This window comes from Drosophila simulans, chromosome 3R (genome assembly GCF_016746395.2).
Source record: "Drosophila simulans strain w501 chromosome 3R, Prin_Dsim_3.1, whole genome shotgun sequence".
NCBI lineage: Eukaryota > Metazoa > Arthropoda > Insecta > Diptera > Drosophilidae > Drosophila > Drosophila simulans.
Window position 1 is genome coordinate 21,206,053 of NC_052523.2, and position 22,000 is coordinate 21,228,052.

The 22,000-nt window shown below is 45.8% G+C and overlaps 1 protein-coding gene across 2 annotated transcripts in view; it reads left to right on the forward strand.

The window, feature by feature from the left end:
* Positions 1 to 4,127: 4,127 nt before the first annotated feature.
* LOC6729511 (titin homolog) overlaps positions 4,128 to 22,000 on the forward strand; it is a 38,454-nt gene continuing 20,581 nt past the window's right edge. The window contains exons 1-3 of one of the 2 annotated variants that reach the window (XM_044923170.1): positions 4,128 to 4,194; positions 5,489 to 5,753; positions 21,064 to 21,170. In XM_044923170.1, the coding sequence (XP_044779105.1) occupies positions 21,077 to 21,170 (94 nt within the window). In that variant the 5' untranslated portion in view covers positions 4,128 to 4,194; positions 5,489 to 5,753; positions 21,064 to 21,076. Of the gene's footprint in view, positions 4,195 to 5,329; positions 5,754 to 21,063; positions 21,171 to 22,000 lie in introns of those variants that run through there. The other variant, XM_016177490.3, reaches the window with a different exon arrangement.

The following is a 22,000-nucleotide window of genomic DNA, read 5'->3' on the forward strand; positions in this document are numbered from 1 at the left end:
TGCCGTATCTGATGTTTAACTTAACTTTGTCGTCATCGCCGAGTTTGGCCGACGGCAATCTCTGGATTTATGCTCCATAAAAAGGCTTGTTTAATTTCGTTAAACTCCAGTAAAATCGGACACTTAAAAATTGTGATTTGCGGGGCGAGGCTTGGTGCCATTTTAACTGGCCCAAATGCAACAGTAACTAACTGCCCAATCCGAGAACAGAAAACCAGAAAAGCAGAAAACCAGGCGAGCTGACTGTGTGACAAATGGTATTTGCATATGCATATGTGCGGAATGATATATGGCCCTGCATATGCATGAGGAGGATTTTCCTGGCGCCGACTTCAGGGCCAAGTCCTGTGGCTGAGCTGAGTAGATCTCGAACTTACTTGGCCGAGCCATTCATTAAAACGGCAGAACTGACGGAGCTCAGCTCATTGCATATGCAACTGGCATATTGGCTGTTTTTTGCAACTGCAACTGCTACTGCTACTGTTGCAGTTGCAATTTGTAATTCGCTTATCCGATCACTTTTGCTAATTCGTTGCACATTCGAGGCGCCAACAACAAAAGCTGGCCAAGAAGCACAGGAACGTGGCGCCAAAACAAGCAATCATTGCGAAAAGCGATTGATTTTCCATAGTTAGCCGTGTAGTTCAGAATGATTCATGAATGGCATTTCGTGTACTCAGCCATGGGAAAGGCACCAACACTTAACCGTAATTGCCTACGAACGTCTGGGGGTTCCTTATAGTGGCCAATCTGGAGCTGATCACGTAAGAACATTGTTAGTTTTCAGCCAGATCATTTAAGGAATGTTCTGCGAATAGCTACACCAGTTGAAAATGGGGCCATGTCTTTGGGTTGAAGAGTTATATGTATCTAGAAGATATATTCCGAACTAAAATGAGAATTTCGATCCAAATCACGAGCGAACTGGGGCCAACTATCGGGCACTCTGGGATGCTTTAAGGGTCTGGTCTGCGGGCTGGACTTTAGGGCACCATGATATGGGGGCGAGGGTCAGGCGACTGATGACTTGATTGAATTCGCATAGGCGCTAGATGGTGGCTCATTCGCAATGCAGCTGGCGTAGGCCAAGTTAGATGGAGCGTGGTTTGGGCAACACGACAAAGGAGCTTCGAGCTTGGCGTTCGACTACTAACTTGGCTAACCGAATGACAAGCCGCTTGTTATGCACGAGCTGCGTTCTTGTCTGGGGCACATTAAAGACACATGAATGGCCCGGCAATAAATATTATTAAAAATGTTTGCCTTTATGGCATGCTAAATGCGATGCCAGCAACAATTGCGACACTAAGCCACCGTAAGCCTATTATTTAATTTGCCCACAGAATGCGACGGCGGGCGGCGGTGCAAATGAACTTTTAAAGCGCCCGGAAAGTAGACAACAAAAAAGCAGGATACGCAGACTACTTTGCAGGACCAAGTTGAAAGAAAGGAGGTCGGAGGACGCGGAGACGCGCCAGCATCATCAGTCATCACCCTCGCTGGAAGGCGACGACTGCTATCCGTTCTCGGTTCTCAGTGCTCAGTTCTCGATTCTCGCTATTTCGAGGGTTGCAAACGGGATTCATTCGCGTTGGGCTGCAGATATTCGCCAAAATAGAACGCCAGCCAAAGATACTTTATAACATTTTTGGCAAGCACAACAACAAACAACTGAAACAGACGCAATTCGTTACGGTCAGCTACAGATACTTGTACTGATACGCAGTCTACTAGACGAAGACAAAGTGCTGGGGGGTTTGCATATGTATAGCCGAATGAATACCATATAGAGAGTATAGAGATGTCTAGGCACGGCTTGGATGGACCACCAGGGTTGTCAGTTTCCCGAACTCTGGCTAAAAGGTATGCTCGAAAGGTTAAGGACCGGAAACTACCAACTTTTGGCTGTATAAAACAATTAACACTCATGCTTATGGCAATCAAAATTGATCACATTTACAGAATACTTTTATTGTTAATAGAGTATTTATTAAATGCGTGTAAGCTTACAAGTTTAACTGTTTTCTCCCCGTTTAAATGGTCTTAAAGCTTATTTGCTAAAATTGCTGGCTATTTCCAGTGAGCCACTTGGCCAAACGTTGGCTGGCAACATCAGCACTAAAAGCCCCATCCCCCGCTAACGTGGCAACAGCGTAAAACTTTGATGGCCGAGAAGACAATAACAAAGTCCAGCGAAATTGGCCATGGCGAAGTTAAACATTTTCTGGAAATCAATTTACCGAGCTACACTTTCATGTTAAATCAATTGAACTCAGGCGTGCGTGGAGTGTCAGTTCGCTGGCATTCTGAAGTTCTGAAATTCTTGTTGGCCAGATACAGATACAGATACGGATACCGTTAGTGCCGCATGGCGTGGCATGGCCCAATGCCCGCAGCTCATCCCGCTAACAAGGCTAATTGGTCATGAAGCCTCTTCGCTCGCCGCTCGCGACATTCGACGCCGCTGGTCTTGGCCCTGGTCAGAGATCCTGTTTTTCTCCCAGCTCCTCCTGGCTTCCTGTCCACCCACCTGTCCACGCGCCGTGACACCTGTCACATCGCACAATGGAAATCAGTCGACGTTGTCGCTTGGCATTTGCCCCCGAACGAGTCACTCCTACTGGACTTTTGGCCGGCCATCGAAAACTGTCGCTGGCTATTTATTTACTCAAGCGTTTGCACTGAGTTGTCCTGGTTTTTTGGTCTGGTTTTGTGGTCCTGATGGATGGCACTTAGCGAGGGTCGCCTCTGCGGTTGGTCCCGCTGCAGAATAAGAAAAATAAACAGGGTGTGGTTAATTGAATGCCAAGGAAGCCCCAAAAAGTGAGTTCATCGCCAGTTGATTTAAATCCTCTTTCAATTCAATACTCAGCCTTAATGGTTAACGATTTTAATGGCACTCATGCGGGGCGACAGGTATTCTATATATGAATCATGATTCACGAACAGCAAAGAAAAAAACCCCAATCTGCGTTCGGTAATTTTTCCCAGCAGCTCTTTCTCCGGAATCCACTATATAAAATGTATTGAAATGAGCGCACAAAGAACTCGAAGTCGAAGAATGAACCAAGTTTCTGGCTGCGTTTGCACCCTGTACAATTGAGGCTGTGCCACCCACAATGCCACTATGGCCCCCTGATGACCTCCCGACCTCCCAGAATCACCCAACCCCCCTGGACATCGCTTGTCATGCCAGCCAACTCCTTTTCCCTCACAAAAAAAAGTGCTTTGCATGTCCGGCATTTCGCACCAATTGCCATTAAATTTGCACGTATAAAGCGAAAATGCCAAAAATATTTCACGACAACGAGACGGCGGCAGGAACATCAGAAACAGCGGCAACATCCCAGCAGCAGCAGCAACAACAACAACAACAACTGGAGTCACAAGCAGAGCAAACACAACAAACACACAAGCAAAACAAACACAAGCGCACACACCACGCAGCAGCAACAACAAGAACAACAACAGGCGACAATCGACAAAAGTTGGCAACACGTAGTCGGGATTGCCTTCTATGCACTGAGAAAAAAGTCTATATAACTATTCAAAGAAAATTCAGAACTGAACCTAAGAATCCACAGGAATCGCACATAAGTTGTTTTAGCATGATTATATTATTATATATATTATATTATTATATTTTATATTTTATCTAGATTGTAATACATACTTTCCCACTATGAAAAATCTAAAAATATTTGCTTTTCCTCACTCTTAAAAATATTACAAATATTCCACAAAGTAGAAAACATCTGTAGTTGTAATGCAATTTAATATAATTGAATTATAACCCCCGTTTGCACGACATTTCTTTGAGTGCTCCGAATGCGATTGGTATTGGACAGCTCTTCGACTGCCGGGAGCGGGTGGTTTTTGTTCCCGGCTTTTCTTTATGCCACTTTCGGAGATGCCACACCAAGGGGCAGGCTGTAGTTTCTGTTGTTGTTGCTGCGTTGCTGTGCTGATTGCTGTTCCATGGTGGCAATGCGACAAATTCCACGCTCAAATGTTCGACACGCGCCGGCGCAGTGGCGGAAATCTGGCCAGCCGCCTGACCAAAAGGACCAAGATGCTGAGCGCGGCCAAAGGATGCCGGCAAAGCGGAAATGTTCAGTTCATTAGCGAAACGTGCGCGTCGTGTAATGGACGTGCCACCGGCTCGGAAACAAGCCAAATTCCCCAGTTCAAACGGTTGGTAGAACTCGTACTCGCTTTTGGCCATCTTATACTATCGCGTGCAAAGTGGTTAAGCTGAATGAGTGAGTGAGTGAGGAGAGCGCGCGCGCGACTTGCAACTTATATTTTGGCCAAAAAAAAACAACAAAAAAAAAGCCAAAGTAAAATAGAAGTAAAATGCGGGGAGACGAGACAAAGCCAAGTGCGAAATTGCCAACTTGGCGTCGAGTAATTAAATAATTAATTGAACCGAACAAAGGAATTTCGCAAGTCAAAGCCAAGAAATGCGAAAAGCAAGAAACAATTAACTGGCTTTAATTATAGGAAAGGTCAATACTACGCAGACGGGAGTCACGCACTTTTTTTTTTCTTTTCTGTCTGTCCACCAGGGAAGCTATGTGTAGTTGGCTAAAACCAAAGAACCGGTTGGTCCAAAGCAGCCAAATCCAAGCCATATTTGTCGCCCCTTGTTTAATTAGAAGTCAACACCTGTACTTTGCATTTTGACTGGGTTCCTTCAGTCTGTGTTTTTCTTCACTTCACGCTATTTCCACTCTTGGCCCAAACCAAACCGCAAAGAGCCGCTTGATGGCCAACTGACTGACTGAAGCGGCAAGAGCAGCAGCAGCAGCAGCAGCAGCAGCATCCACTACAGCATCATCATCTTCATCATCATCTTCGTCGTCGTCGTCGTCTTGGCCAATTCTTCTTCTGCCCGTTTTGGCCATGGCCAAGACCGCGACCACGAAGTTGCCAACCGAAGACCAAGAACTTGCCGAGCTGCAGAGCGTGTGAGCCGAGCTTTTGGCGTCGCCGAAGCCGGCTTCAAAGCAAACGCAACTGCGCTGCAGCAGCGCCGGCGACGTCGACCGCGGCGTAGTGAGATCCAATTGATGAGCAGTTTGCTTTTGCTTTTGCTTCTGCCTTTGCTTCTGCCTTTGCTTCTGCCTTTGCTTTTGCCTTTGCTCGCACAGCATTTGAGTGTGTTTGTATTTGGGGTTTGGGGTTCTTAGGCGCTCTCTCTCTTCGCTGCAAGTTGTTGCTTTTGCTGCCGCTGCCCGCGTCGCTGCCGGCGTCGCTGCTACCACAGCTCATACCTTTGATTTAAAATACAAAAAAAAAGGGGAAAAAAACCGCCGCGCTACGTAGGCTATATAAATAAGCAGCGAGAAGCTATTGGGTCCAGTCTCTTTGAATTTTATGAAGCGGTTGTATCTTGGTGGTGCCCCAAGCAGCCGAAACGAACCGCCAACAGAGAACATCACCATCCTCAGTTGGCCAAAACCATTCTTTTGCCTTTTACCTCCAGTGGATTACCTTTGCCCTAAAGAAATATAAAAACCAACAAGCATCGCAGCTAAAACTGTCAAGTGAACAAACATCGAGTTGAACAAACCCATGAAGTGCGCGAAATGTTGAGCTAAGTGTAAAAGCGATTTAAAGGATCTTATAACTCTGTGGAGATACAAATCAAAGATACAAATCGAAAGCACAAAGAAAGTGGCTAGTGATCCCCCAGAATTCTTCGCTGAGTTCTAAACGACGAAATCCGTTCTGTTACTTGCGTGAAAAAGGTGAGTTTCGATTCGAGCAGCGTGAGTCCTTCGAAAAGGACATTGTGGTGTTTGGTGGTTCAGAAGATTCAAGAAGTTCCAGAAGTTTTAAGTGCTTAACTGTGATGAAATATTTTCAATACTACTTTTATTATTTTAAATTATGAAATGATTTAAAGTGCTTAGAACTTACAAAAGGTTTCAAACAAAACAAAAAACTTTCAGAAAAAAATATTTAAGTTCATTATTTCAAAATCTAAGCATTCAATTATTTATTTATTTAATTTTTTCACATTCTAAGTAATCAAGTGAAAGCCTTTTTGGAGTCGAGAAAATTATTCCATTTATTTTCCATTCTAATTCAAGATATATTTAAATGAAATCTTTAGAACTTTTCCCAAGACTTGTTGATTTTATTCAATAAATTTTTCAATTATTATTTCCTGAGATGACTAGCTGCAGCATAGCTTCTGTAAATTAAAATAAATGCAACGCCAACTTCTATGGCTAATAATAATTAATTTACGGGCCATTTAAACCGGTGTTATGCACATGTGTGACGCGTTGCGCAATTGTTTGAAGTCCGATTCAATAATAATTATTCATTTCCGCGACATTTTCCCACCCAATCGAAAAGTCCCATCGAACTGGGGTGTCAACTCTTTGTAGGGCAAAAACCAGACCTCCCATTAAGGCCATTTTCGAAGTGCGGCTGGCCGGAGGGGGAAGGGGTCACTGCAGTGGAGCGGCTGCATAAGCCGCTTTAATCTTTACGGCTGCCAATTAATAAAAATTAATTTGCTTACAACCAAATTAAAGCGAAAGTCAGCCAGGCGTTAAAACGGCCTCAAAGTTATTCATTCATAAAAAAAAGAGGTTCGGTTCGGCTCGACGGCTGCTGGTGCAAATTGCTGCCATTCAGTCGGCGGTGGCTGGCTCATTCATCCACAACTGGCTGCACCACCGCACCACTGCACCAATGCACCACTGCACCGCTAACGTAACTGCCACGCGCCGCGGCCCAGACTGCCTTTTGGCCTTTTGGTCTCTTGGCCACGGCCATTGTGCAAATAGTTGCCGTATGCACAGGCAGAAATATGTTATTACGAAGATCCTTATTTAGAAAGAAAGAAATTAATTTTAATGAAAATACGGCTTAGGTAAATGGATTATAATATAGAAAGAGTTACTTCCAGAACGTTTGAAGAATCAAGAACCTTAGGTATAGTTGCACATAATAATTTCTTAGAAATTCTCATTGTTACTGGTTCAAATGAATTTCAATTTCCACCGTGTGCTTTGGCATAATTTATGAAAAGCCAGCCTGCAGGCCGAAAATTTCCAGCGAGAGCAGCTCTAATTAGAATTTATGCCCACACCAACTGGCGCGCAGCTTTAAATGGCCAACAGGCCAAAGCAGCGTCGACATTTGTCAAACTCGTAAAAACTAAAATAGCCCGAATGTAAAAGCTTTTAGTTAGCCATAAATAATACAAACTATGGCCGAACAACGAGCCCGACGAGACCCGCCATGAAAAAGCCTCCAACCCCACCCCTCTCGCATTCCCCATGAAATAAAAGCCAAAACGATATATTTATAGTAGTTACAAGTGCACTGTTCTAGGTCCTGGTCCTGGTTTTGGACCCTGCTCCATGGCTGCTGCTCCTGCTGCCCGCATCCCGGCTCCTTTGGCCGGGGGCCCAATAAAAAATGCAAATAAAACGCTGCCGCAATATGTGACCATCGTACCCACTCCCATTTCTTTTTTTTTGTTTTTTTTTTGGGTTTTTTTTTGGTCCCACTGGCTGGCAAACATTTGCAACCTGAAATGACTTTGAGTGTTATTTGGTTGGCCAGAGATTTCATTGGCAGCTGGCCAGAGCGTTTGAGCCTGACATTTGAAGGGCCCTGACCATGACTGGACTCCAGGGCATCCTGCATCCGCACATTCAGGGCAGGAGCAGCAGGTGTTTGGCTGTGTCTCCCTTTTTTTGGGGGGGGTGAAGGATGCCATGTAAGAGTGTCCTGGTCGGAAATAGTGTGATTTATAGACAATTTCCAAAAGGGAGCATGGAGCAGAGGGAGCTGGGCAAATTTTGACATTGGGTTTTGTCTGCAGCGGCGCCAGCAGGAATACAGATTTATTGATGAGCCAACAGGAAACATGGCCAATACGGATATCGGAAACGGAGTCTAGTTGTAGTTGTTATTGCGGCTGCCCCATTCCCAATCCCAATCCGATTTCATTCTGTGGTTTCAGCTTTTTTCCAGATTCCGCGGCACATCTGCTGCAGCATTTTAATTAAAAATGCCTGAAATGTCTACCCTTATATATAAATATATATAGTGTATAGACTTGGCTATAATGACATAAATGCCTCGACTTAGGGCACTTTAAGTCGTGTGGTTGCGACTGCGGTTGCGGATTGAATCGGAGTTGAACGGAGTCTTCAGTGTGGCGAACTTCCGCTGCTTGGGGCTAACATAGAAAGATAGATAGGCACAAACTTTGTTAGAACTCCATCACTCAGGGGAGCGAATCGCAAAGTTCGACAGTTTGCGAAGTTTACGAGCTTATCGCCGGCTAACGCTGCGTATGCGTAACTTTATCCACCTGCGGGTTTGATGAACTGTAGCAGATCTGCGACTTTCCATAGTCACTTTCAATATCGCAATAGTTCCTGGTCTTTTGTTTAGATGCTTTCTTAAATCAAGATTACACACACATAGCTTGTACTGAGTTGGTTGGCATTATCATAACAATTAACAGACGCTGCAGCCAGCTTTATTCGGCTTCTTGGGCTCTTCGACTTTTATGTTAATTTATTTTAATTTTCGTATCTTGGAAAGAAAGATTAAAGCAACTGCGGAGGACAGCTCCCTCCGCGTTCTGCCGAAATGCGCAGAAAAAAGTCTTTAAAATATTTAATTGGCTGCCATGAAGCTACTATTTTAAGTTATGATGCGGGCTCTGACATCAGCACACCAGAATATCATAATATGGCATAAGAACACCACCGCCAGAACATCACAAGATCACATACCGGAGAAAGGAGCCGTCGAGAACCCGACAAATTACATAATGATAGGCTGGCCCAGGCTAATGTCCCATTGTTAAGGCTTCCATTTCGCCGTTAGGCAAGTGGCGATGGACCACAACCATGGCCAGAACCAGAAAAGAGCCGATAGGGAAGCCATCGTGACAGGAGGAGGAGCACCACGTCACATCACATCGCATAATTTAATTAGACCCAGTGTATGCAAATGATATGCTCCGCTAATTGAGTGAAAAGCTGTGCGAAAGCCTAATGAGCCGAGGCCGGGTCATGCATCTCGTATCTAGTATCTGGCATCTGGTGCGAGTATCTCGTGCTATACGTATCTGCCGGATGCAAGCGGCTCCGCCGTGACTGCCACACTCGGTTATCAGTTAATCCGATTACGACGGTGTCTCTGAACCCATAACACACAAAAACAGTCCCTGTCGATGGCCAATATTATGGGATTTGTTCGAGGTTTTATGGCTTTAAAGGTGCAGAAATTATGTCACACGTATGGAAGTTTCGGATTCTCAATCATGAATCTGTAGTATTTTAAATTTTAAAGATCACCCATAGCTATTTGCTTTGTGAGTTAGTTAACATTTAAAATTAGACAAATGACAAATGTGTAGCTTAATGGTTTTTCTTTGCCTCTGAATCATAACCATATATCAATCCATTAGCCGTTTTGAAATATTATCTATCGACTTGAGATAACCAAAGCTGCATGTTCAAGAGATCGAACAAATTAAATTGTGACGCTGGCAGTTTTTCGCCTATTTTCACCTTGGGCACCATTTCTGCGCATTTCAAAGACACTTGAAAGAAACAAAACGAAACCAAACCGAACCAAAACCAAACTGAACATCATTCCCGCCAGCGATTTCTTGTGATTTTAAAGTTTAATTGAGTAAATCGGTTTATGTGCGGCATTAGCATTGTGACTCTGTGTATTTTCCAACGTGTTTCTATGGGCCCCAAAGAAAGTAAGCGCAACTAAGCACATTACGACTAAGCGACGACACTTGTCTCGCATTACGCCCAAGTAGCCAAGTAGCCAAGTAGCAAAATGGCCAAGTAGCCAAGCAGCCAAGTAGCCGTGTAGCCAAGGTTAAATCGTGGTCTAGAACCAGGGAACTTGTGGCAAGAACTCCAACTCTAAAGTGTGTCGTGGTGGGGCGCGAATTTCTCTAACCCAAATTGTTGTTGCCGCTGGATTTTGCTGAAGTCTCGGAAGTTTCTGTCTGAAGCGGCTGCGATCTGGTTTGCAGCCACCGATGGTTTCGAGTTCAATAGCCAAAGAAAGTGTCGGATGGTAGAAAGAAAAAGTGTGCGGAACGAGTGGAACCAAATGGCGACATAGATTCCATTGGAGTTGCTAGTGCAGCAGCAGGCCCACCTGGCGTATGCGTAATGCCTATTATCAGCCGCAAAATGCATTTGGCAAGTGGCTGTTAATGGCCATTTCGCGGGGTGTTAATGCAAGTGGCCATTCCAATTTTGGCCACAGGATGGGGGCGAGTTCCTGGCCCGTCATTAAAGCCATTCCGAAGTCCATTAGAGCCAAAAGCCCTGACAGGCATTTTGGCATGGCTCTTAGAGCTCTAGAAAACATAATTTGATTCAATTTCAAATGGCGAGCATAATGGCCAATGAGGCCAAAAGCAAAGTAGGGCCCACAAATTCAATGCGGTCAAGGTGTCAACGCGCACGATGGCCAAAACTACTGCACAAATTAAATATGTTTCTCTCTGGTTATTGGTTATTATTGGTGGGCAAACGGGTCTAACCAAAACATTCAAAACTTAACTGTTTATGGGGCCAGCACAATTAAGCCAACGGTGCGCCGGCAAATATCAGGGCCCAAAGCCAATAAATTAATTCAATTACCCTGAGGCCAGAAACGAAAAATCGAGAAACCTAAAACCCGAAATAGGCAAATCAAGTTCGAGCATTTCTTCTGCTCTTTCTGGTCGCAGATCGAAGAAATTCCTTTCTTTTGTGAGAAAATATGCGAAAAGTCGTCGTCGCCTGCGTTTGAATGGCCAAAAGAAATCGGCTGGCCGAAAGCAAAAATCCCAAAAAATATATACATACATATAGTATACAAAAAGAATAAAAACTAGTTGTGAGCCCCGCGGCTCTTGGACAGAAAAATGGTTAGCGGTGGTGAAGGGGCTGTGTTGACGCGAAGATGTTGCTGCGATTCGTGAATGAAATTAATTTCCATTGTATTTGGGGGGTAAGTAAGTAAGCCATAAAAGAAATACAGTTACGTTTCAAGGCGGCCAAATATTGCAAATGAAAATGGATGTGAGAATCGAGAATCGAGCGATGATATGGAGATTGATCGCTCGAATCGTCTATAAAACTGAGCTCATTATGGCCTATGCTGATTTCTTATTGCGCTTCGCATAGAAGCTGGCTGAAATCCCTAATGAGCTGGAAGCTTCTTTCGGGATTTTTATTGTGGCCACTGCTATATAAATTCCGAATCATCAGCTTTCTGTAGAAATTGTGTGTGTGCTTTCTGTTTAATCAGTGCGATCATTTAGGAATTTCACTCGGCTTAGTCAGACCGCATAAAGCGCGCAAATAAATATAAATCAGTTCAATTAAACGAGAAACATCCGAATAATAAACAGTTTGCCCACCCTTTCGATGACGACAGCACGCGAGTTGTCGCATTTCTGATGGTCTGACACATGTAGATACAGATACAGATCTGGTTTTTGGGGGGCTTTCGTGTCTAGCTGACCCAAATTCGTGGTCTTTTTTGACTCTTGTTTTCTTCTGATTTACATTCCAACACACACACACACCGATCGATTGCGATCGGTTGTGGGTTCTAATGATCCATCACAGCTTGGCTAATCGATTTCCCCACTCTCTGTCTGCTTTCAGGTATGTAAACTCCAGTCCGGATGACAATTTATCCAAGAATCCGGATGGGCACCAGGTAATTGAGACGTCGGTCTGTCGGCGCGCAGAAGTATGCAATGATAAATTGGAAGGCAAACAAATGGCTGCACTTTTTGTTCCGCTGCGCTGCTTAACTGCTTCAATTTGCATAAATAAATAATTTAGCAGTGCATTCGTTCGGCGCTGAAACAATAAAAGTCAGCAAATTGAGTCGCGAAATGAAGCAGTATGGAAAAGAGTGGTAAGGGAAAAGGGGCGGGACAGAGCTGCTAGCCATCTAATTTATGCAGCTGGAAAGCAATCAGAGCACAGGAGAAGCTGTGGGTCCTGGGTGGCCAGGAGTAAGGTGCGTGCCTCGACAACACAGACAAGTCGGGCACATGGGCTTTGAGTTCTCCTGATGAGGCAATACACCAGTGCTTTCATCCTTAGACATGGCGCTCATTATTGAAGAGGTTACGGGTACACAGGTCGACTATCCCATCCGGCACATCCTTGTATCCCGGCATATCCTTGTGCGGGGAAATTCCAACGCTTCTGCATTGTTTTGCCTTTGCCACTTGACTTCATTGCCTTCAAGTGCCACAAGCCCCATCCTTTTGGCCTTTTGCAACCCTGCTTTTCCTGCCATTTCAGTCGGCTTTAAGCCCAGTTTGAGCTACTCGTACAGCTTGAATGGAGAACGAAAACAATACGTTGGCTTCTAATTGAAATGCAAAATATATGTTTTGCCATTTCCGAGTGGACAGGTCAGCGGCTTTTGTGGTGTGACACTTGCAGTTGGCCGAACGAACAATGGCCATGAAATTGATGGCAAAGTTGAAATTCGTGTTTTAAATGCCGCTGCATAATTTATTGTGCACTCACATCGCGGCGAATAAAAATCCATATATCGAACAGTCAATTTATTTTGGCTCATGCAATTATCTAGAATCTCGTGGGGTTGAAAGCTCGCCCGCGATGCCAAAATCAATTTCAAGCCAATTTGCAGGCGCTAATAAATTGAGTTAAGAATTTTGAAATATAAATTTCTTCTCGTCGTCGTTTTTTCCACATTTCGGGGTGCACTTTATAGCACACCCTCTGGAAAATTTGAGAAAAAATAAGTATGGGTTCATTGCATTCTGTCGTATGATGAATATTACACTTTAGATTCTATCCATTTTTTTCGGCTCCACAGAATGTTTTTTCTGGCTAATAATACGGGGGGAATTCTCTAATTTAGGATGATTTTTTTCGAGTGGCTGGTTAAGATCGTTTATCAGCCGGGCAGAGTCCGCGCTGTGGGCGCTTCTAATTGGGTATACGTGTGCTCGATGGCACAGTCATTCCAATCCATTCCAAACCATACCATACCATACCATCTCATGCCATGCCGTCAAGTGTTATGGCAAGTATTTATACTTATACGAACATCATAATGCGGAAACTCTTACCCGAAATGCCTCGCAGTGGCGGTCGGTTCTAAGAACCCGCCTCTGTTAATAAGAATAAAAACTGGTTGGGGGTTTAATAGCCCCCCACTGGCTGATTCTTCTGCCAGCGTAATAGCCAAGTTGACCAGCCATGAAATTCAATTTCATTTCATCTCTCATTTGGTCACTCATTCTTTTTTTTTTCGGAACATTCTCGGAAGTTAGTTTACTTTATGATGGGGTAGCCAAAGTGTAAAGTGCATTAACCGCCGCTGAGCTACTAAAATAGAATCTGGATAGTCTAAAGGAACCCGACAATATATACCATAAGTAAGCTAAGTAAACTAAGGCCCAGCACAACACACCTGCATAACTTTTACCGAGACAACCACTTTCCATGGCGGTCTCTTAATAGGTTTTTATATCTCATCGCTCGCAGAGAACACTTTCCTTTGTCCGGGGGGGCAAATAAACTGGACTGAACCTGGCCAAATAAAAGTGAAATTGCCGGGGCAAATTTGTTTTCTCAATGAGCATGGTTTTCTGCTGGTCCAAATCTCACGTTCATCTCTTAATGACGGTACATCATTTTAATTATTCGAATGCACGTGTAGAAATGTCAGGTAAAATACGAAGAAAGGGCACGCTATCTTCCATGGGGGGCCTCCAATGCTCTCGAGCTTCCCACTCCTTCGCTACTACTGATAAATCGCATCTCGGCTGGCCTGGAGCACCTGTGAAATTGGTCATAGCACCTCGGCAGATCCCCAAGATACCAATAATCCCGATCCCAATCCCGATCCCAATCCCGATTGCAGACTGCGCTTGGGGCGCCGTTCGATGGCCTATCCCGACTATCAAGTGGGAATGGGCCGGGTATCGCCTTTTGGCCTGGCCAGAACCGGGGATGCGCTTTTCGGGATTTATTTGTGTGGAAATGAGCAGCTAACGGTATATGAATCATGACTTTGGCAGGCAGCATGATTTAAAACACTCACTCATATGCGGCGGCGTCGGCGGCATTGGTTCTTCTTCGAGTTTCAGCTCGGATTTGCAGTTTGCAGTTTGCAGCTGCAGTGTGAGTGCCATGACTTTGTGCTGCTTGGTCTGGCCAGGTCGGCTCTGGCCTGGTCTGGTCTGGGCCAGGTTAAGACCACAAGACGCTTCCCTCGCCGTTCGGCTGTTTGCGCATATTTTAGCACATTTTGCCCTGTCCAACTCGAAGCTCCAAAGCTCTCCTCGATCGGCGATCGCGACGCGACTTTGTAGCGCGTAGGAAAACGTGCGATTTCAAGTTGACAGCACAGCTATGCCATATCCCCCATATGCTATGTGGCTTGAACCCGGGCCCATCCCCATCTCCATCCCCATCCTCTCCGCCTGGTGGAGCTGGTACTCCGCCTGTCTGCCTACCTGAAATCAGCTGGAAAAGGCAACGTTTTTCATTTTCTACATTTTAATGCAATTTTTAATTTATTTGTTTTGTCGAGGCAGCGACACAGACAGGGACAGCGACTCCAGAGCTTCAGAGCTCCAGAGCTCCAGCTCCGAGTCCAACTCCAGCTCTCTATCGGCGGACAACGCATGTATTCCTCATTGATTGGCATTTCCTGGTTGGCAGCATTAGACTGGCCAAGTCAAGTGAATTCCTCGAAGCGGCCAAGACCAAGGATGAGGCCCACAACTCCACAGCTCCAGAGCTCCAGACTTGCTTGTTTTTTCCTCCATTTCGAAGGAGGGCGGGGTGGACATATATATATATATATTCGCTGCATCGACTTTGAGCAAGTTCGCCCTGGGCATTTGTAATTATCCAACTGGCCAATGAGTCACTGGGAATGATCGATGCTGACTTGCAGATCGGTCGGTAGTCGCAAAACAATGCGAGATCGGCTCCATGACATCACTGATCAGTGGCGAAATAGAGTCGCATCCGGGCCATTCCCATGCCTGTCTTTGGTAGCATCCCCTGGCTCTAATAATAATTTTGGCCAGCACTTCACATGCCAAATTACATGGCCATGAGTAATCACATTAACCAGTCTCGATCCGAAAACGCGCCAAAAGCGCGCGCTCATTGATCCACTTTTCGCCAAATCTACTCCCCAATCACGTATTTACGTCTATTTGGCTAACTGTTTTTGGCCTGGCCGAATTCAAATTGAACGCATTTTGGGCGACTTTGGCATAATTAGAACCAGTTTGCTGGGGAATAGAAGGCGTAACTCTCTTCGCAAACACAACTTAAGTGTTAGTAATATATTTAGAAATGGTACATAACTTCACTGCAGTTACTTAACCATTTCGTTACGCTTGAGTTTCATTTGAATTCCCAGAGCGTCTGGCATTCGAGCACCTTGATTATTCACCTGTTTCTTTGTTTTATGACTCAAAGTTGCAAATCGATTTGAATGTTGTATAACCAACCTAGTCGATTGACACGTGTAGGCGTCGTTAAGTTTTCGCCGGCTTTTTGGGCCAAACGGTTTCAAATGGCCAAGAACCAAATGTGCTGCTCTCAAATTCATAATCACGTTTGAAAAATCGCGCTGAAAAGTGACCCCGAAAGCCAGAGTGCCCCAGGTCGAAAATGCCTAATTGTGATGTTGATTTTAATTAAGCGAATCGCGCAAAAATGGGGAAGCTCATTAGTCAGCGGCGAGCTAGAAATCGCATGCAGCTGCATTTGCAAACTGGCAACTGGCAACTGGCGACTTGCAGCTTGCAACAACTTGCAACTGAGGGAAATCAGAACGCTTCTTCGGCAACAAACTTGACCCCAAGAAAAAGAGAAATTTGTGGCAAGCGAAAAAATGAGGCTCGAAACAAAATCAGCTCACGATCTTCCGCAGTTTCAGTTCAGTTCAGTTGGTGTTGCTGCTGCTGGGTCAGTCCACATATGGCTTCCAGCTTCCAGCTACTGGTATCTACTGGCTACTGGCTACTGACTACTGACTACTGGCCAGTGGCTTCTGGTTGCATGCCGCATGCTCCATGCCGCCAGCGAGCACTCGGTGGTAGCCAGCGTCATCAAGATTTGTCACAAATCAAGGCGGGCAGGCCACTAATCCAGTTCAAGTGCTGCCTCCGACACAGCGAAAATGGCAAATTGCCGTCGCGCTGCTGGCGGTGGAAAAGGAGTTGCTGTTGCCAGTTGCAGTGGCAAGTCGGCGTTGGCGTTCCACCAACCAGCATCCATGCACTTAAACAAAATCAAGCGACTATTTTGGAAACTACTGAAATCTTTCGTGTATAAAAACGGGGCAGATGTACGATGTGTCTTCTAAATTTTTGATATATTTTCTAAGACTAGGTGCCTCTTTTCGGCGAGTGTAGAAGTGGCAAGCCGTGGTGGAGTCGTGCTGGGCAGCTTCCGCATGCCGACAAGTGACTCACAAGTCGGTCTCCAAAGAAGTTCGGTTTTGGCGCGTTTGTTTGTTTGCTTGGTTTGTTGGCCACCACTCGGCACCGTTATGTTTGCAGATCGTGCTTGTTGGCCAAGTGAGCTGAGCTTTATTAATCTCGAGCCAGCTCCTTCAATTTGGCCGCTGAAGATGAAGATGGTGCCGAAAGTGCCACAAGGTCGATCGGTGCTAAGGCCAAGCACAAATTTGCATGGGGTCACTGATTTGCATCTAACGATCTGACAATCTGGCAATCAGACCTCATTTCTGTTACCACTATCACCGCACATTCCGTAATTGTCGCCACACAAAAATCACCGGACATCATCGAAAACCCTGATGCAATTGCAAGGTCGCACATTCCCAGAGGCCAACTGCAAATTGGCTGTTTTCCGGGGTTCAAGCCGCAACAATTTGGCCGACAATTGGCCACAACTATGCGATGTACTCAATAGGCAATAGGCCCACGTGTTAGGGTCCAACAGCAACATCCGCAGCAGCAGCAACAACTGCAGCGGCAGCAAATGCAGCGGCAACACGAGATTTATGAGGATGACGTGCAGAACGAAAAGAATAGTACAGCACACTGGGAGAAATGGGGCAGTGTGTTCTAGTAACGCCCAAAAATAAATGGTGTTTTTCAAAGAATGAAATTCAGATTCTTTGAGTAACAATGAACCATTAAAATATATATAAAACCTTTATGGCACGACATGTCACATGTTTGTGGTTAATTTTCCAGTGCACAGTGAATTAGCTATAAAATAACAAAAAATGCAATTTGCAATTGCTGCCGATGCTGCTGCACCGTTAAATGTGTGGCACTGCGGCGATCGAAAGAACACAAAACCAAATTAACGCCATCCAGCAGCAAATGCAACAGCAACATCCAATGCAACATCCAATTGCAATTGCAATTGCAATCGAAGAAGTGTAATGCGATAAGCTAGCTGGGATTGGATGGGGATGGCGATTGGCATCGGGATGGGGGCCACCATCTCCAGATGGACGCGTGAGGTTGGGGTCAAAACTGCGGCATTCTGACGGGACCTGGAATGGGGATCGCAGGATCGCCTCGCTTCGGATCGGATCGGATCGCATTGCATTGCATCTCTTCGATTTGGAGCCAAAGTCTGTGTGCTAAATGTCAATTTGATACTGGGGCCAGAATCCAATTAAAGCTGCAGTCCGCACCACAGTTGCAGCTAGCAAATTGCAAATTGCCATCGATCTTCTGGCTGGGATCTCTGGCCGATGTCGATGGGTCGTCGTTAGATGCGTGCGCCAAAGTGTATTTGTGGGTCATGGCAGTAGCATGGTACCAATCTCGTGGAGACACGGACAGCACACATTGGACACGACAGCCGACACAAGATAGCTCTCTGACAAGAGACACCTTTTGATATGCTAACGAAGGCTCTTCCATTTCCATTGGAGCGGAGCTACCTTCCTGCTCCCTCCGGCCCTCCTGCCCTCCAGCGAACTCGTGCCCCGACTGTCAAAATGCTGCCCATGGATAGCTGCCTAGCTGGGAAATTTTCCCACCCTCCATTGAGGCCGTCTGCTGCCTTGGTAAAATGTAAATTTTCGTTTGTTTGCCGCTCCGCAGTGCCACACATTTATATTAGAGCTGAACTGGGCTGAGTTGCAGCTGCAGCTGGGCGCAGAGAGATGAGAAATGGCAACTAGAAACTGGGAGTTGCAACTGACACAGCCACTGCCACTGCCACTGCAACTGCAACTCCACGCATGCGCAGATGCCAAGGTAGCAGCTCCCCTGGCAATTTCCCAGCCTGTCCGCTGGCTACCCTTTGTGGGCATTGCGACCCGGTCAAGGAGGAGGAGTTCTGCACTCCATACCATGCCATACCATGCCATACCATGGCATATTCCTTATGCAAATAGCGACCGGCACTCTTCACGCATGAAGACTTTGCCTGGACCTGAATACATTTTTCATAACGCACTTGGCCATTCCATTGTTGGATGAAGATGCATTGCTCGCCTTGCCCTTGCCAGCATTTTCCCAAAAAAAAAAAAAAAATGAAAAGAAAAACAAACAGAAAATCTTGCAAATTTCCCATGACCGATATACGCCCCTGGCCAAGTTAGCCAAGTTGGCCAAGTTAACAAGCGCCTGCCTCTTTTTGGGTAAAAGTTTCCATCTTCCGAGTGCAGCGACTTTTGGTCACTTCATTCACAAATTGAATTTGTGTCACACACATGGCCAGCCGCTCAGTTGGCTTACCCAGGCAGCTGGCTGCTGGCCACCCCTTTATTTGGTCTTAACCCAAATACTGAAATGCGGCAGAAATGCGAAAGAATAAAAATTGTTTACCATTTAGCCGCGGCATTTACCGCAACAAGTTGCTGCTTGCTCTCCTGATGGCTGCTGCTCCTGCTAGTTGCAACTCTTGGTAGTTGCTGGTTGCTAGTTGCAAGTTGGCAAGCAGCAACATGTTGCTCGTGTGTTGCTAATAGCTTTAGAACAAGTGCCATTTTGGCCGGCAACTAATAGCCAGTTTGTGTCGCTTCCGTTGTCAGTCAGTCGGGCTCACCATCCACAGCACAATCATCATCATCATCTTTACCATCGCAGCGGTGTGAGTTTATCATTATTGTTATTGTCGCTCGTCATGTCAACTCGTCATCAACATGCCGCTTCTCCAGCTGAAAAGCAGACGAGGATGCTGGTGTCTTCTGTCTTCTGGCATCAGCACACAACACACAACACACAGCATTCAGCACACAGCAACCAAGCATCCAGCATCGCAGCATCGCTGCTCCGTGGAGCAATCTTTCAACCTGACCGTGGCAGCTTCGTGTGTTTCATACCCCTTGTTATTTTCGCTGTTGCCACGGCACGCAGCAATGCTATTTGTGGCTCCCGGGGAAGCCCCCATCCTATCCCATCCCCATCCTATCCCATCCCATTCCATTCCAGCCCGCCACCCGACCTGCCTGCATTTTAATGAGCACAATTCGCGCATTTATGATGAGCCCCAGCCTGAGTCGAGCATTAGCCGATTTTTATTTGCCTGTTTCGTTAGCGAGCTGATCTGAGTGGAGTAGCAGCCGCAGGGGGAAACGGAAGCCACTCAGATTTCCAGAGGTTCGCGGAAGGGGCAGCTGGGATGGGGGGCCCACCGAGTAGCCGCCCTGATGGTATGCCCCCTGTGACAAGTTCGTTACTATGGGATTCGGAATTCATCGGATATCCATCTATTAATCCGATATCCATTGTGCCAAGAAAAGTATGCTCATATACTGTTAAAATGTAAAATGTATTTTGTAAAAACTAAATAATATTGCAACTTTAGCAAAAATGTGCTGTATCCCTTACTATTTCTACCAAAAATGCGGGTATTAATTTCAACACTCCTCCATTTGCGACCCCAGTGTGCTTAGGTGGAAGTTTTATTGCTTTATGGAATGTATAAAATTGCATAACACACCCACCAGCCACGCCCCCCGAAACAAACAAGCACTCAGCATCAATTCCCCCCAACTTTTTGGGACACCGAAACCTTCGCAGGAGGGGAGCAGAGCAACCCCTCGTTGGAATCACGTGTTGCATCTCCTGGGACTTGATTAAAGTAACATAAAGCAAATAAAAGCCGACAAGCGAACTGGGCTAATAAATGAAAATATGAAGCGTATGTGTTGGCCGGCCATTCGATGCCATTATAGGGCGACAATAAAATAAATCCCACTCCATAGTATAGTATACCTTAGTTGGCCAGTTGTCAACCGATAAGCCGTGATATGTGGCGGTTGCCGCCTGCTAATTATAACGACGGGATCACCGGATCTTCGACGGGGGGGCGGGAAAAAGCAAACCAAATCAAAGAAGTCGGGTGTGTTGTCCAATTTCGGGAACTTTTCCTTTGCGTGCGCCTGACATTTTCAATCAGCAGCGACAGCAGCGAAGGACTTCGAGTTACAGATACAAATCCGGCGATTTTTTGACCTCTTGGATGAGAAGGATGGGGACACGACGGAAGGAAGTTGCTGGAGGGTTGAGTTTTTGAGGGACAGCGAACTGGGCATGTCAGGGAAAATTGCACATCTGTCAAATCGGCAAACAAGTGATTTCCGCAAACAATTGAAGAAAAACAGCCAGTCAGGACCAAAACGATACGAAACGAATGGGACAGGACAACGCATCGCAGTACAGGACATTCGAGGAGGGATGCTAGTGGTGGTTTCGGTATTTGGTCGCTCACATGTCAACTCTCCCACCCGCCCCGAAATTTTTGCTTTTCTGCTGTTTGTGCACGTAAATTGCTTTTGTGAGGCCATTGAAAATTTTTCGAAAAACCAAAAAGAAGGAATACAAATGAGTGAAGGAAGCGGTTTGAGGGCGGCATGCGCCTTGTCATGCTTTTTTAATGAAGTGCCAGTCGTTTAAGGAACATATTGCCGCCCGATTTGATTGTTATTTAAGGGTTAAATGGCCTCCTGTCCGCAAGAATGCCGAGCCCACAGCCCAAACGCCTTTGTTATCCCGTACTAAAGCCGGCTCTTTCGACTCCTTCTCCATTGCAGTTACAACCACAAGATGACAAGGAGACGTTCGAGTCCGCCGGGACTCGAGGAGCTGCTGTATCTGGCGCTCGTCATGCTGGCCATGGTCCTGATACCCACACAAGCCGGTAAGTGGTTTATTATGTCAACGTGAATTATGTTTAGCCAGCTAAGTACCCAGTACTTAGCCCATCTGTCCTATCTGTTTTGATTATTATTTTGCCATAAATCTGCCGGCGAATCCATGGATTTTCGCACTAATTAAAGCCATTGTGGCAAATTGCCATCAGCTGGCAACAGCTGCCGTTTGCCCATTGTCCAGGGTCAGGGGTCACCCGGTGACCCCGACCGAACGAAAGTCTGTTGCATTTCGGCCAGAGGGCGAAAATCGAATTAGGAATGGCCTTTCGAGGGTGTCCCAAATAGAATTGTGTTTAATTGAAATCGAGTGGAACTGAATTTCGGACTGGCTCATAATTAAAAGCAAGTGCTAATGGCCTCGACCATCATTACCCGCCAACTGTCCAACTACCCATCTGCACCGTGCGAGCTCATCTGGCCAAAAACCGAGAACCAAGAAGCTAGCAATGTGTTAACTTTCACATTTACCCCGGCAATAAAAGGCGATGCAACGGTGTCTTCCTGGTTATTTTGGGCGTGTTCGATTTAACGACTTGTTTAAACAGAACACAGAGTCAAATAAACCCAAAATAAAAATAAGACGGTTACCATGGGCTGGGGTTTTGGGTACTCCTCAGGAATATCGGTCAACGAATGCCAAAACCGAAACGTAGTTACTGCCACTCGAGGGTATAGCCACCAATCATCCGGTCCATAACCGGAGAAGGCCCACAGTCAGAGCCAGAGCCAGAGCCATTGTTTAATGGGCTTTCAATAAACAGGCAATGGCAATAGTTTCGACAGCCCCGTCGAACTGAGAACTCCGGGTTTCCAGCTC